Below are 14,943 nucleotides of genomic sequence, written 5' to 3'. Positions count from 1 at the left end.
GAAAGAATAATATTTAACAAGGAGAAAAAGGTGAAATCAGTTGCCACCACTGAGAGAGGTAAATAGTTTGGTATTAATGTACTCTGAGTCACCACAAAAAAAATTCTCATTATACATATTTCCTGAAATCTTCCCTTGGTCATCATTCTTTTTTGAAAAGTTCTAGTCAAGGAATTTGCAGAAGATTTTGAATCTCACTCAGGATAGTGTTTCTTAGATAGTTTTCTTAGATTCAATAGTTTGACTTAATTTTCAAGCCCATTCAGACAACTTTCTAGCTAACTTTCCTCATACTAACTCTCTGGCTGAATAAACTGGCTCAGCAAACAGCCTTGAAAGGGGACACCAAACTTTTTCTGTGAGTTCTTCTTTCTCTCCCTTCTTTGTCCTTTATTCACAGAGTCTGCCTTTGTCCTTTTCTGGTTCCTTCCTTTTTGACACACAGCCTATACTTCTTAAACTGTAAGCTCCATGAAGGTAGGGACCATGTCTGTCTCCATTTTTGCTCTGTCTGCATTGCCTAAATATATAATAAATAGTGGTTAGATAAGTAATAAAGTTGGTAGATTAAATCTGGAATAAAATTAACATAGATGCTTATAGTGATCAAAGGGTTCTGAATCCCACAATATGAAGATCACATTTCCTAATTACAGACTATTTATATGTAAAGTCTTTCCAAGAAAAAGTTAATTGTGCTTAATTACACATAGGTAAAATCATCTTTTTGCTTAAAAAGTCAATTATGTGGAAGTGGGGCTGGAAGAAAATACGGTTCCTTCACATAAGATGAATCCAGACTTGAAGTCAAGTAGAGTGCATTGAATTGGAATGAGAACTATCTCTGTTCTCTGCTTGGTAAGTGTTTTCTTCTCTTCCTCAAACATTTCAAGAAATAAGACGATCCTTAGGCTGAGTCATTTTGAAATACATGGTCCATTTTCCTCACTTTAGTTTATTTAGTGCCTTAGTCCTTTCTGTTTAGTTTACAGGTCAAAGCCAGGGTTTTGTTGGAGTACAGTGACTTCTTAACCATTTCACTAAAAGCTACTGTTCTGTTTGAATGGCTAGAGAACTGTGGGGCAATCCATTTTCATTCCTAAGATCATTTAGTTGGCAAATTCTAAACTATTAGCAAAAATGTTATTGTTTTAAAAGGTAAATGTTAAAAGGAATATGGTTAAGTTAGATTTCCTAATATAATTACCATTCATCATTTAAGTCAATTAATTAGTTAACTGAATTACTTTACCTGTATACTGAGGTTGAAAAAAATGTAAGCACAATATCTGTGAAGTCTACAATAATTATAAATTGTTCTCTTTCCGTGTATAAGAAAGTACACTTCCTTATGAGGCATCCCTGTCCACCTCCAGGCGGGTGCGAAACTTAATATTCCAATTGGAAGTGTCCCCATTTCTGCCAATTTGGAAAAGCCTTTTTGTCTAGTTTTTAGCTCTGTACTTTTGGATACATATTGAATCAAATTAAATGTTCAAACTTCTTACCAGAACTGTTATTTCTTTTCAAGGATATACCCTTCCTTTCCCCTGCCTCAATGTGGTTTCTGGGCATAGGTGAAAGTTCAATAAACCATATACCACTGGGAAAAAGGGTTCATGGTCTATATGTGGTACTTGTCCTTGACCCTCAAAGATCTCTAAGGATGTGCTCTTCTCCTCTTTGGATACTGGGCAACCTGCTGATACCTGTTCACCTCCAGCTGAGAAGTAAGTTATCCTTTCTGCTCTCTAGGTTTTAGCCTTCCTAAACCTCTGAAGAAAAGCCTACAATTAGCACAACTCACAGTTTTTTTTCTTGGCCTACGCTGGGCCTATTTGTCTCCGTGCCACCTCTCCACCCCTGGCTCTATGTTGGCTCTCACCATGCTGCAAACCCTCAGTTTTAGGCATATAATTCATCTAGCCACTGGCTCAGGCTACCCAAACCACAGCCTCTGGTATTTTGAAGATCTCATTTCTCTCTCTAAATAAAAAAGCCTCAGATTTCTAGATTGTTGCTTCACTACAGTCTAAATATTAGGGCATATTTGAGGCTCTAAACAATGAATTCTTCGTTTCAGCTGGAATGACTCCATCTGTCCTTCCCCTAAAGTGATGAGACTCATTGATTCAATCACTGAGGACACATAGAGAATTGTGATTTAAGGGGAAAGAAAAAACTTGATTGAGACCAGAAAATTTGACAAAACAACTAAAAAAATCAGGATAAAAAAAATATATATATATATATTATTTTTTCTTTTTTTTTTTTTTTTTTCCAGACGTGCAGACTCAGCGGCCATGGCTCACGGGCCCAGCCACTCCACGGCATGTGAGATCTTCCCAGACTGGGGCATGAACCTGTGTCCCCTGCATCAGCATGCAGACTCTCAACCACTGCACCACCAGGGAAGCCCAGGATAAAATATTTTAAAAAAATCTTTTGGAACATATCACTGACCTAGCAATAAAGCAAGACATACTAGAGACCCAGAGAGGTAAACAGAGTGCTGAAGCTGGATCTTATCTTGAGGAAATTTTCCAAACCCAGCAAACTTCTGTTTCCATGGTCTTTAGGGGAAGGGTGCAGAAGACAAATTTCAAGGCCCAGCCAAGGTGGGAATTCTAACAGGAGACCCTCTCCTCTCATAAAACAAGAACCACAAAAGGATAAATTTCATTGAAAAGGCAAGCCAGAGACAATAACTCTCAGTGGTTGCAAGTAAAATAGACCAACTCAAACATTTTCTCTGTGTGGAAGAAAAAATAATCTTCATTGAGAATTCATACCATGGGCTGACCTCACTTGCAGTTTAAAGCATATTAGATAAAGATGAAGAGAAAATTAATAATCTGAAAGAAATGTCTCAAAATATGATCCAAAAATACATCATAAAGAGGCAAGGAAATGGAAAATATAAAAGAGAGGTTAAGAGACAAGAAGGTCAAAATGAGAAGTTCTAGCATACACCTAATCAGAGTTTTCTATAAAGAACAGAGGGGATAAGAGAGATAATACTTGAAGAGATAATGGGTGATAATTTTTCAGAAATGATGCAAGATATCAATCCACAGATTCAAGAACCTTGAGCAGGAAAAATAAAAAAACTGAAGAGACCCAAAGAAAAGAGAAGATTTTAAAAGCAGTCAGGGAGAAAAGACAGATTACCTTCAAAAGAAGAATATTCAGAATTATAGCTGACTCCTCAAAAACAGCAAAGTCAGTGATGTTATCTTCAGTTTGCTAAGTGAAAATACCCTATGTGAATGAGGGCAAAATAAAAGACTAAGTTCACTTAGTAAAAGTAAAAATAAATTTTTAAGTAATCTAAGATAAGTAAAAACTGTTTGCTACCAAAACTAAAAGAAGGGTATACTAGGCAAAAGGAAAGTAACCCCAGCTGGAAGGACTGAGATATAACAAGGACTTAAGAGAAGAAAGAGAAAAAATTAGGAGTAAATCTAAATTAATATTAACCACATACAACAATGTTAATATCTTGTGGAAATTTTTTTAAGATAAGAATAAAATAGATGACACTAATAGTGTATACGTTACAAATCAGACAACTGATGTTAAAGCATTCTAATGTTCTCAATTATTTAAGATAAGAGTAAGTATATTTGTTAACTTTAGATTTTGATCATTTACATATGCAAGCTAAAATGTTCAAAGTAATAACAAAAAAAAATGGAAATAGAGGATATAATTTCCAATCTAGCAAATGGTAAAAATACAAGAAAAAAATTAACCTAAAAGAATATAAGAATGGTGAAAAGTGAAACAGAGAAAAAAGCAGATAATAATCCAAATATATATGTCATTACAATAGATAGAAAAGACTAAATTCCTTGGTTTAGAAATGAAGATTGTCTGGCCATTTTTAAAAATTAACTATATGCTGATTACTGGAGAGTCCCCCTAAAACAGAAGAGTATACAAATATAAAACGTAAAAGGATAGAAAGAAGATATATAAGGCAAATAACAACAACAAAAAAAGCTGATATATTTCTATTCGTATTGGATAACTGAAAATTTTACTAGAGCTAGAGAGAGTCTACATAATGATAAAAGTTTCAATTCATCAGGGTGATATAATATTTCTGAACATGTGTGTGTCTAGAACTAAATTTCAAAATATATAAAGCAAAATATGACAGACTAGAAGAAGAAATAAATTCCATACCCATTCCACATTGGATGACTTAAATGCATCTTTCTAATTAATTGATAGAACAACAGCATCAATTGATCACTTGCACCTAACAACTGCAAATCAAAAACTTCATGGAAATTTTCACACACATTGACCACATACTGGGACTTAAAATAAGGCTCAACAACGATGTCTTATACTAAGCAGTACAACCTCATTAAGTTGGCCACTGGGAAGGACTGGCCACATGTAGGTAAGCTTATTCCAGAGAGGATTTTCAACTCTGGAATGTTTCCACTGGCCTGGCTTACCAGTCCCTTCATGCTTTATGGCCCACCTAAAACAAAATAAAAGACAAAAAGGGATTTAGCAAGGTTAAATATCACTTTAAAATATTCATTGAGTACTTCTTATTAGGTAGGCAAAAACTCAGTTTGAGTTAAAAACCCAAATCTGATAATTTACTGTGTACAAGAGACATAAATAAAAGTAATTTTTAATGAAAGAATACATTTTTAAAAATTGGGATAATAGACAGTGGAATTTGAGGCAGAAGGCAAAGTAGAATAACAGTCAATTTATAATAACAATGACATAAATAACAATACTAACAGAAAAAAAATCAAGCAAAACTTTTTAGACATTTAAAGAGAAACCAACATATATATAATCCCTGTGGGAGACGTCATTACATCACCAACAGATTATGAACTACTTGGTAAATTTTTAAAAATTTTTATTGGAGTATAGTTGATTTACAATGTTGTGTTAGTTTCAAGTGTACAGCAAAGTGAATCGGTTATACATATACATATACCCACTCTTTTTTAGATTCTTTTCCCATATAGACCATTTCAGAGTATTGAGTAGAGTTCCCTGTGCTATACTGTAGGTCCTTATTAGTTATTTTTTTTACATATAGTAGTGTGTATATGTCAATGTCCCAGTCTCCCAATTAATCCTCCCTTCCCCGCTTACCCCCTTGTACCGCTTATATGAGGAATCTAAAAAGCTGGTACAAATGAACTTATTTACAAAACAGAAATAGAGTCACAGATGTAGGTAACTTTTTTTAAGTAACAAGTAAGGACATAAAATACTTGACTGCTAAAACTAGTAAATGGAAGTATGACCACTTACTTATAGACATTTTAGTCTGTTAACAGAAAATGTGTCTTTCTCAATAATTCTTGAAACATTGTAATATTTCCACACACTAACAAATTAAACTTCAATACAGTTTTAAAATAAAAATTGAACAAGTTACACTTTGAGACAAATGACACAAAATTAGATATAAATGAAAGTTTAAATTTCACAATTTCAACCACAAGACAATTTTAAAAATACATTCTCTCTCCCAAAATACTATTATACCAGACAAGGGGGAAAAAATGACATGATCAGTACCTATTTAGCAAGCAATGAAAATAATAATCATGAAAACTTAAAGAATACATTTAGAATTATATTGAAAGATAAATTTATAATGTTAAATGCTTATTTATTAAGAGCTAAACAGAGAAGGGAAATTAATAAAGGATTCAACTCAATAATTTATTTTAAATATATCTCATGGAAAACAGATGAAAGTAGTAAAGACTCAAATATAAATAAAGAATTAGAAAATATTTAGACTATTAGTAGAACGTTTAAAGAAATGTTTTTGAAATGAAAAGTAAAATAGCAAATCTCATGCAAATAAATTTAGACTAAAAAATATACAAGCCAAATAGAAAAATCAAACAAAATATTTTGCATAGAGAAGATTAAAAGAGTATATTATGCATGTATATGTTAATAAATGCACAACTTTTGAAGAAATAATTTTTGAAAACCCTTAAAGATTTGAAATAGAAAGTATGCTCTTGCTCATATAAGTTCACAGGACATGGAACAGATCATTTTCGTACTATATAAAACATTCTAAACCATAAAGATATAGAAACTAGCTAATTCATTCCATGAATGGGAGATAAGCTTCATAATAAAGTCAGTCACTGGTAATTTAAGAAGTAAATCAACAATCTTACTTAAAATCAAAGATGTGAAATTCCTAAATCAATATTAGCCAATAAAATTTAACATTATGGAAAGAGAATAATCACTATAGCTAAGTAATAGTCATCCTAGAAATGAAATGATGGACATTTATTAATATAATAAATCACTGATTAATGAATAAGAATAGAGAAGCAGCCCATCACCCATAATTTTCTAGCACACGTGATGGGTCATCTGAGCCTAAAAGTTTTCTGAGCTTGCCCAGCCTCATCAGAACCATTTGCAATATCCAACCCTCTGTACAAGGGCCCACGTGTCCCAAAAGCTTGCTGGAAGTTCTTGGGGCCTGGATATTGTGGGGTGGTGGCAGGAGAGACTTGCTCTTTACCAACCTAGAACCTGACCTCCTGCTACCGTAGAGCTGTTCGTGCTCCGATCTAAGGCCAACACTTCTGCTTGTTGGCTAGATCCTTATCCTCTCTCATCTAGGACTTTGTTCCCACCCTGATCTATTAATTTTCCTGTCTTTCTGGTCATTCCATCTGCATAACGTCTGAAAGCTTGATATCTTAAAAAAAAAAAAAAAAAAACTTTCTCTATACCCCACTGTCCACCTCCAGCTGTTGCTTTATTTCTTTGTGTTCCCTTACAGCAAATTCCGTAAAAGACTCATCTCCTCTTCTTCTCCTCCCTTTTTTCTCTTAAACCAATTCCAACTAGATTTTTTAGAGATCTCAGAAACTCCAGTGAAAATGCCCCATCAGGGTTTTTTTTTTTTTTTTTTTGCGGTACGCGGGCCTCTCACTGCTGTGGCCTCTCCTGCCGCGGAGCACAGGCTCCAGACGCGCAGGCTCAGCGGCCATGGCTCACGGGCCCAGCCGCTCCGCGGCATGTGGGATCTTCCCGGACCGGGGCACGAACCCGCGTCCCCTGCATCGGCAGGCGGACTCTCAACCACTGCGCCACCAGGGAAGCCCCCCATCAGGGTTTTAACATCACTAAAGCCAAAGGTCATTTCTCAAGACATAACTGAACTAACATCAGGGTCTAACATGATCATTCCCTCCTTTTAAAAACACTTTCTTGATTTGACCTGACTTCATTTGACTTCCATGAAACTACCTTCTCCTGCTTTCCTCCCATTAGTAGCCAAAATTGTTAGTCTCCTCTTGTGTGCCATAGGGTGGGAACTATAGCCTATGAAAAATCCAGGGCCTGCCACATCAATAGAGTTTTTAGATGTCCACTGGTCTGATGCGTGTAGGGCGATTACCATAAGGTAAAGGACAGGTTATTGATGAAAAGAGTCATCCTTCTGAATGAGATGCCTATGTAACTTCATCCCATCAGGGTGTCTTTAAAAGGAGCTGGTCAAGTTCAACATAACACAGTTAATAAACATTCACATACAGCAAAGGCCATTGGACTGCAGAGTTCCAGCACAGTGTGAGCTTTTATGTAAAAGCAATAGACCTCTTAATATGATGTTTTATAAATGAAAAACTGACAGACTCTTAACTATAATGGCACTAGCAGGCCCAGCTATAATGACTGTACACGTGCATAACATAAATTAGAACTTTACAGCATCATTAAGGACTTTGGAATCTTAATTCCTGAAAGTCAGCACTAGGTGGAGACAATGATTCGTGCAATGCTTTCAGGCAGCCTTTTTCTTGCCCCTCTGAGAACTTACTTTTATTTAATATTTTCCATTCGTTTCTTCAGTATGAAAGAAGGTGTTCTTAAATAATTGTCATTTATAATAGAAACACTATATAAAACAAAACATCTCATGTTTTGAAAAGACTTACTTGAACACACACATATATACACACATGCTACAAGGTAGCGAAATAAGTTTCAAAGGCAAGTTTGTTTATTTAAAACAGTATCTTTATTAACCCTGCCTTTCCATTAAAGCTAAAATTCTATTTATGATATTTCATGAGTATCTACCTTCATGGACAGAAGTATGACCAAAGTTAACATATCTCCTGGATTTACATAAACCTAAAAGATAAAAATCTTAGAGGATCATTCCTCAGCATTTCAGTTGACAGATATCTCTTCTGTCAAAAACTAAGTCCAGAATTGATCATATCAATTTAGTCTGATTAATGGAGTCATTAATCAGAATGCTCTATTCAATTAATCTTATAAAGGAATGGGAAACAAAAACACTTTAGATAATGTTTTCAGAGTCTAGTGCCTTTGACAGAACTTCAGCATTGTGACAGGCTCTGAGACATCATGCAGGACTGTATGCACTGTGACAGAAAAATATTATTTTGCACTCTTGGAAATCAATAGTAATATAAAAAGAAACCTAAATGTGTCCCAGTTGAAGAGAAATAGTCTTTTTTCATATTCCATCAGGACACAATTACATTGTTTCCAACAATGTAATGAACATAGCAATAAAATATGATACAATATATAATTTGGATCTGATACAGTAAATTATAAATACTATGGCAAATTCCAACTTAAATCAGCAGTCTCTAATAAACATGCATGTAAAAATGATCCTACAACTGTCAAAGAAACTCTAACTCTTTGCTTTACACCAGGACCTGTTTATTTATTTAACTGGTCATTTTTCAGTTTTTAAGTTTATCTAAGCTGCAAGATTAGACCACTTAGAATTCATCTATAATTAATTTAAAATTGCATGGCTCCTCAGAAATAGTGAAAACACATTATTCATACAAAACAGTTATATGTTGCATACATGGATCTTGGTAGAAATCAGTTTATAAGACTAACATTGGGTGCCCCATCTCTGAAAAAAGAAAAGGATAGGAGAAAGAAATGGGCAGATTGCAAAAATGGTAAGAATAGTAGAATAACTACCTATTTTGATGGGATTTAATAATAGCCCAACACATTTCCATAGATTTGAACTATTTTCAAGTTTCTAAGAGTCTAGTCCTCTAGAGAGAGAAGAAATTATTTGAAATCAGGAACTACATATACAAGCTCATCTTAAACATTGTATAAGGGTTAAAAGATTAGATACATAACTAGAAATCTGAATCCATCCGTTATCACTCTCTAGGCTTTTACTAGTATCATTGTATCAATATTTTAGGCTACATTAATCTTTCAATTTAGACTGAATATTAAAGCTAAATTTAATAGTTTAAGAAAATAATTATTTTAAGATTTAAATTTTAAATAACTTTAATAGAAACAAGGCACTGAAGACTGCAGTGTTTTTAATTTACAAGCCAAAATTTACAAAGATCAAGTAATTTCTGCATATTAAACATTATTCTACTTTTTTCCTAGAATATCTTGTAGAAACTAATAAATACACAGGGAATTTGTTCTTCTGTTTTATATATTCCCATTTGCTCCATCTCTTCACATTATTTTGATGACTAGGAAAGCACTTAAAACAGAGAATGAATTTTAATGGCAGCTAAAGGCTAAGAGGGGAACTCAGTGATCATGTTTCCATCTTGCATAACTGGGAATTTTTAAGAATGAGAAATAGTTCCAACAATTATGCTGAAAAGAATACTTATTTCATAACAATTTCCATAATTGTATATTATATTCTATCAATTGAAAATCATCAATTAAGACTTAACACAATTCAATTTTTTAAAACATCAATTATGAAATACAACGGAAACCTATAGTACATTAATGGTAATTGCCAGGAGTATGTATGTATTTAGTCTAGAAAAATAAAGGGATATACAGATGGATCTAAAGTCACACCTGACATCTCTTGCCGTTTTTTTTTTTTTCAAAAAAAGTCTTTGAGGGCTTCCCTGGTGGCGCAGTGGTTGAGGGTCCGCCTGCCGATGCAGGGGATGCGGGTTCGTGCCCCGGTCCAGGAAGGTCCCGCATGCCATGGAGCGGCTGGGCCCGTGAGCCATGGCCGCTGAGTCTGCGCGTCCGGAGCCTGAAAAAGTCTTTGACCTGCTCTGTTTTGTTTGGTTTTTCTAGTTGGTTGAGCTTTCTGGTTATTTAGATTCTGGATACATAGACGTAATCTATATTCAGCACTAAAAACCTATCATTATCTCCCATAGTCAGGGAGTTTTATACTTGTGTAAAAGCAAAGCTCTCTTTGCAAGTACAGTAAAATCTCGGTTTGTAAACAAAAAAACCATTTTCCCTTCAAATACTTGCTTATGGTGGGATCCGATGTGGTCTTTGAGTTCTTGAATCTGTTTAATTAATCACCTATCTGGGCCTGATAGCTTAGCTTTGGTATCTGAGGTCTTTGGGGTATCCACTACCTGAAGTTTCTGTATCAATTTTTATGCAAATAAAACAAATTAATAGCTGTCTATTGAGTGCCTGCTCTCTCTCCCCTGCACTATGCTAGGCACTACAGACAATGCAAAAGAAGTTAGAGAGGGCTTTTGCCTTCAAGAAAATTATAGCGTTTTAGGAAGAAGCAAAAATTACATACCTGGAAAGTTTTTGACAACAATACAAGACAGTATGTAATGGGAAAAAAAATGGCACTTTCAATAAGACTTATAGTAGGTAGACCTAATGGAAAGAAAATAATATGAGCTCCACATTACAGAAAGAAACTGTTGGGGTGGGAGAAGAATCCTTGAAAAGGATGCATGAATTCTGTATACATGGAGAATAAAGAGTTTGGGATAATGAGAGGGAAGAAGAAAGATGCCATTTCAAGATATGGAAAAAGGATACAATCTTTTGGTGTTACATAATAGCTCCAATGTATATGATTTTTAAAGACACAGAGTTCTAGCTAGAAGAGAGTTGATTTATGTCTATAGCTTTTCACTTCCCAGTCTGTTATATCTAGCCAACTCCTTTGCTTAAAGCAAAGTGCTTCACCATTTAAGGCTCTTGATTGCCTCTATTCATATCAGGAGGGAGCAGTTGTCCCCCAGATCAATTCTCCCTTCTTTCAGTAATAATAGATTTTTTTTATATGGGCACATGCTACCCAGCTAAAGACATGATTTCCTTGCATTTAGGTTTAGCCGTGCATCAAAGTTCCAGCCAAAAGAGCTGTGAGTGGTTATGGTGTGCTTCACTCACAGACTTCACCTTTCAAACAACTGGACATGTGTGCCCCTGGTCGCTTTTCTCCATCCCACTGGCTGAGATGGCAAGAGCTGAAACAGCCACTTTAGACCCTTAGGTAGAAACCCCATGACAAGAATAAGAGCCGCCTACCAGCTCCTAGCACCTCTTATCTATAAACCATCATGCAGAGAGAAATGAGCTTCTGTATAAGCCTAAAAGTTTTGGAGTATCTGTCAGAGCAGCTTAGCCTACATGCTTTCTAGTATAATCTTGGTCATTTCCATGGCTCCGGTCTTTTACTTTTTCCTGTGCTTCCTCTGAACCTTTTACTGCTTTCTCTGCTATTTACCTCTGAGGAACTTTTCATGGGTTGCTGCCACCATTGATGGCTCATCTCTTTCCTAATTCTCATTGCTGCTTTCATCAATTCCTGTCCTGTCTTTTCCTTTCTTTGATGTTCACCCACTGGTCTGTCCAGTGGTCACTTTCTCTGACTCCTTTAAGAAATGCTCTTAGAGACAGTGACTGATAGCTCTTCAGAAATATTGGCATTAAAAAGATAGACCGCACTTGCCTGATCTAAGGTGGTGCTGTGTGGGTTCCCAGGGAATCATGGGATGGACTTTAGTTATCACTGTATCACTATTCAGGAATGGTCCAAAGATACTGGCAGTCATGAGAAAGTGAGTGGTAACTTTTTATAAGTATTTCCTCTTCAGGAGTATTTTCCCAAACAGATTTTAAGGTCTTTGGAGTGCCAACTGTGAGTCATATTTTAATTCTGCATCAAACAAAGATCCCAGAAAACAGATGATAAAAAAGACGAACAAGCAACTGAGAGGGAAAGAACAAAGTAGAGGCTCCAAAAGAAAAGGACAAGAGCAGTCATCTAAAGAAAAGAAGTGATGAGGTATAAGAGCACTGGAAAAATAATAAATATTAATAGGAAGTCCACAAAGTTCATCAAGTAACAGTGAGGATCTTTTGCCTAAAGTTGGTCCTTGGAAGGTCCATCCAACACATTTTCAACATTTATGCTGTTGGGTGCCAGGGATCCAAGGAACTGAGACAGTTTCTACCCATGAGGAGTCCCAGTTTGGTGAGAAAATGGACCAGTGAAACAAATACCAGTGACATAGGTGACGGGGGCTCATGGGGATTATACAAGGTACTGCAGAGAACTGAACAGAGAGTCACTGATTCTTCTTGTGGGGGCAAGGGGGGTCAACATGGAAGAGATGGGAAGTTGATTTCCCAAAACTCAGGCAAGAGTCTGGTCCTTAGGACATGCTCTGTCCACTTAATAAAGGAATGAATGAATGAGCTAATCTGGACTATATTTAAAATCTACTTAGTGAATCTGGGTTCTCAATTCCCCATCAATTGATACCAAAATTCTTGAATTCTTAACTCTGAAGTGAGAGAAGATAAGTAACACGCAAGACTCCTCTTACACGTAAGTAAAGTAAGAGATCGTTTGCATAATATGATTTGGTAGATAATAGAATGGCCCTCTACTCAAAATTATGTCTCAAAACAAGGTCCTGAAATTCCATCATTACCAATTAATTTCTTTATGACCAAATAAATATTTCGTTGTTTGGCCAAGACCATTGCAAGATTTGCAAAACAAAGTGTCAGTACATTACGATCTGTGGTAGGCTGTAAAATGACCCTTCAAAAGATACCCATGTTGGGCTTCCCTGGTGGCGCAGTGGTTGAGAGTCCGCCTGCCGATGCAGCGGATGCGGGTTCGTGCCCCGGTCCGGGAGGATACCACATGCCACGGAGCGGCTGGGCCCGTGAGCCATGGCCGCTGAGCCTGCGCGTCCAGAGCCTGTGCTCTGCAACGGGAGAGGCCACAACAGTGCGAGGCCCGCGTACCACACACACACACAAAAAGATATCCATGTCTTCATCCCTGGAACATATGAATGTTACTCTATAAGGCAAAAACAGTCTTTGCAGATGTGATTAAGTGAAGGATCTTGACACAAGGAGATTATCCTGAATTAACTGAGTAGGTGTAAGCATGTGTCATTATAAAAGAGAGGCAGGGGGAAATCTGACCCTACAGAAGAGAAGACGACGTGACCAGGGAAGCAGAGACTGGAGTGATGAGGCTACAAACCAAGTAATGACAGCAGCCACCAGATGATTCTTTTCTTGGATCTGAAAAGAATTTGTGGGCTACTTTGTTTAACCTATCATTTCTCAGTGAGGGAAATGAGGTCCAGTAAGACTTACTCGGCTGGTTATAGGAAGGGCTTGTAGTAAACTTAGATCCCTACGTCTCAGTGAATCACACAGTCCCTATGGGAAAGCATACCTTTAGACATAAAGAGCCTTGACTGTTCAGAAAGTAACCTAGTCTATGCGGTAATTCTACAATTCAGTTCAAGTATTACTGTCATAAAGGAGGTACACAGTAAGTGTTTGTTGAGTGAACTGTTAAAATCAGGATGTAAGATGGCCCTCCTTCTGTTCTTTCACAGAAAAAGTGAGTTTTCTCTGAGAGACAAGAAGCAACAGTGACTTCCCATAGTCTCTGAACCTTTCGAAAATGGTTTTCTATATTTTTCTTCTAATGCAGTGCATTATATAGAAGAAACTTTTAATAAAGACACATGTGAACAATTCTACATTTGTCACAGTATGATACTGCGAGCAGCATAAAATTCAGTGTATGAGAAATGGTGTCTATTTCTACTAGACTGTAAATTTCATGGGGATTTTGTCTGTTTTGTTAATGGTGCATCCCCAGCGCCTAGATCAGCATCTAGCACAGAGTTTGAACTGAATAAACAGTTGTAGAATGTAGTACCAACCGTAGGCCTGGGCAACAAGTGGTCCTACCCTGGACCACAGTTTTCTCCCTCCCCTGCTTCACTCAGTGGCGAGGAGTGCATAGCACCAAGGGGAGGTGTCCAGCTGGAGTTCACGTGCCTCTTCTCCACTTCCAGACAGTTTTCTGAGACCTCAGGACTCCCTGAACAAACAGCCCCAAACTTGCTTTCAGGGACTGGAGCAGCCTCCACCCAAGCTCTATCCTGATTGTAAACCTCCTGGTGGCATGCAGTTCCTAGTATTGAAAGGTGGCCAAGGGACTGCACTGCTTGGGGTGGAACAGATATTGGACATGGGAGCTGGTGTGGCTACCTATACATTTTGGATGCCATTTAGTGTTAGATATAGCTGGGGCTGTGAACAGACGATGAGTAGGCTGTGGGCAGGGAGTCTCTATTTTATCATGGGATAAAAGGATTGCTTTTATCCCAAACCTGAAAATTTAAAAGGAGGCTTGATTGAATAAATGGATGGATGGATGGATGGATGGATGGGTGGATGGATGGGTAGATGCATCAATAACTGCATGAAAATAATGCCTCAACATGAACAAATGAACTATACCAGGGACAGAGAAATGAATGGGGGCACGTGAACTTTCCCAGAGACTCAAGTCTGTCAAATTGGACAAGGATCTCTTTTAGTGCCTTTAAGGATTCATCTCAACAGTAACAATATTGTTCAGAAAAACAGTGACTGTTCATGTCTCATGATCTTGAAGTGACCAAAAAGGTTCTCCAATTTTAGTCGAATGATGACATAAATTGTAACTTTTTAAGATAAAGTTTTCAACCAGATAAAATTTTTAAATGTGTTACTTGACATATTTTGATATCAAAATAGATTCAAGCTTCAATTATAAAAAGAAAGTTCTAAAGTCACAAAAATAAAGCACTTTCT

At 36.6% G+C, this 14,943-nt stretch overlaps 1 protein-coding gene across 1 annotated transcript in view; it reads right to left on the bottom strand.

Moving 5' to 3' along the window:
- The window catches only part of DCDC1 (doublecortin domain containing 1), a 457,088-nt gene that overhangs the window by 73,396 nt on the left and 368,749 nt on the right, over positions 1-14,943 (bottom strand). Inside the window, exon 21 of the mRNA XM_060160830.1 lies at positions 4,375-4,498. Coding sequence (XP_060016813.1) covers positions 4,375-4,498 — 124 coding nt within the window. The remainder of the gene's footprint in view (positions 1-4,374; positions 4,499-14,943) is intronic.

Source organism: Lagenorhynchus albirostris, chromosome 9 (genome assembly GCF_949774975.1).
Source record: "Lagenorhynchus albirostris chromosome 9, mLagAlb1.1, whole genome shotgun sequence".
Taxonomy (NCBI): Eukaryota; Metazoa; Chordata; class Mammalia; order Artiodactyla; family Delphinidae; genus Lagenorhynchus; species Lagenorhynchus albirostris.
Note: the sequence above shows the minus strand (reverse complement) of the source record. Positions and strands in the feature narration are given on the sequence as shown.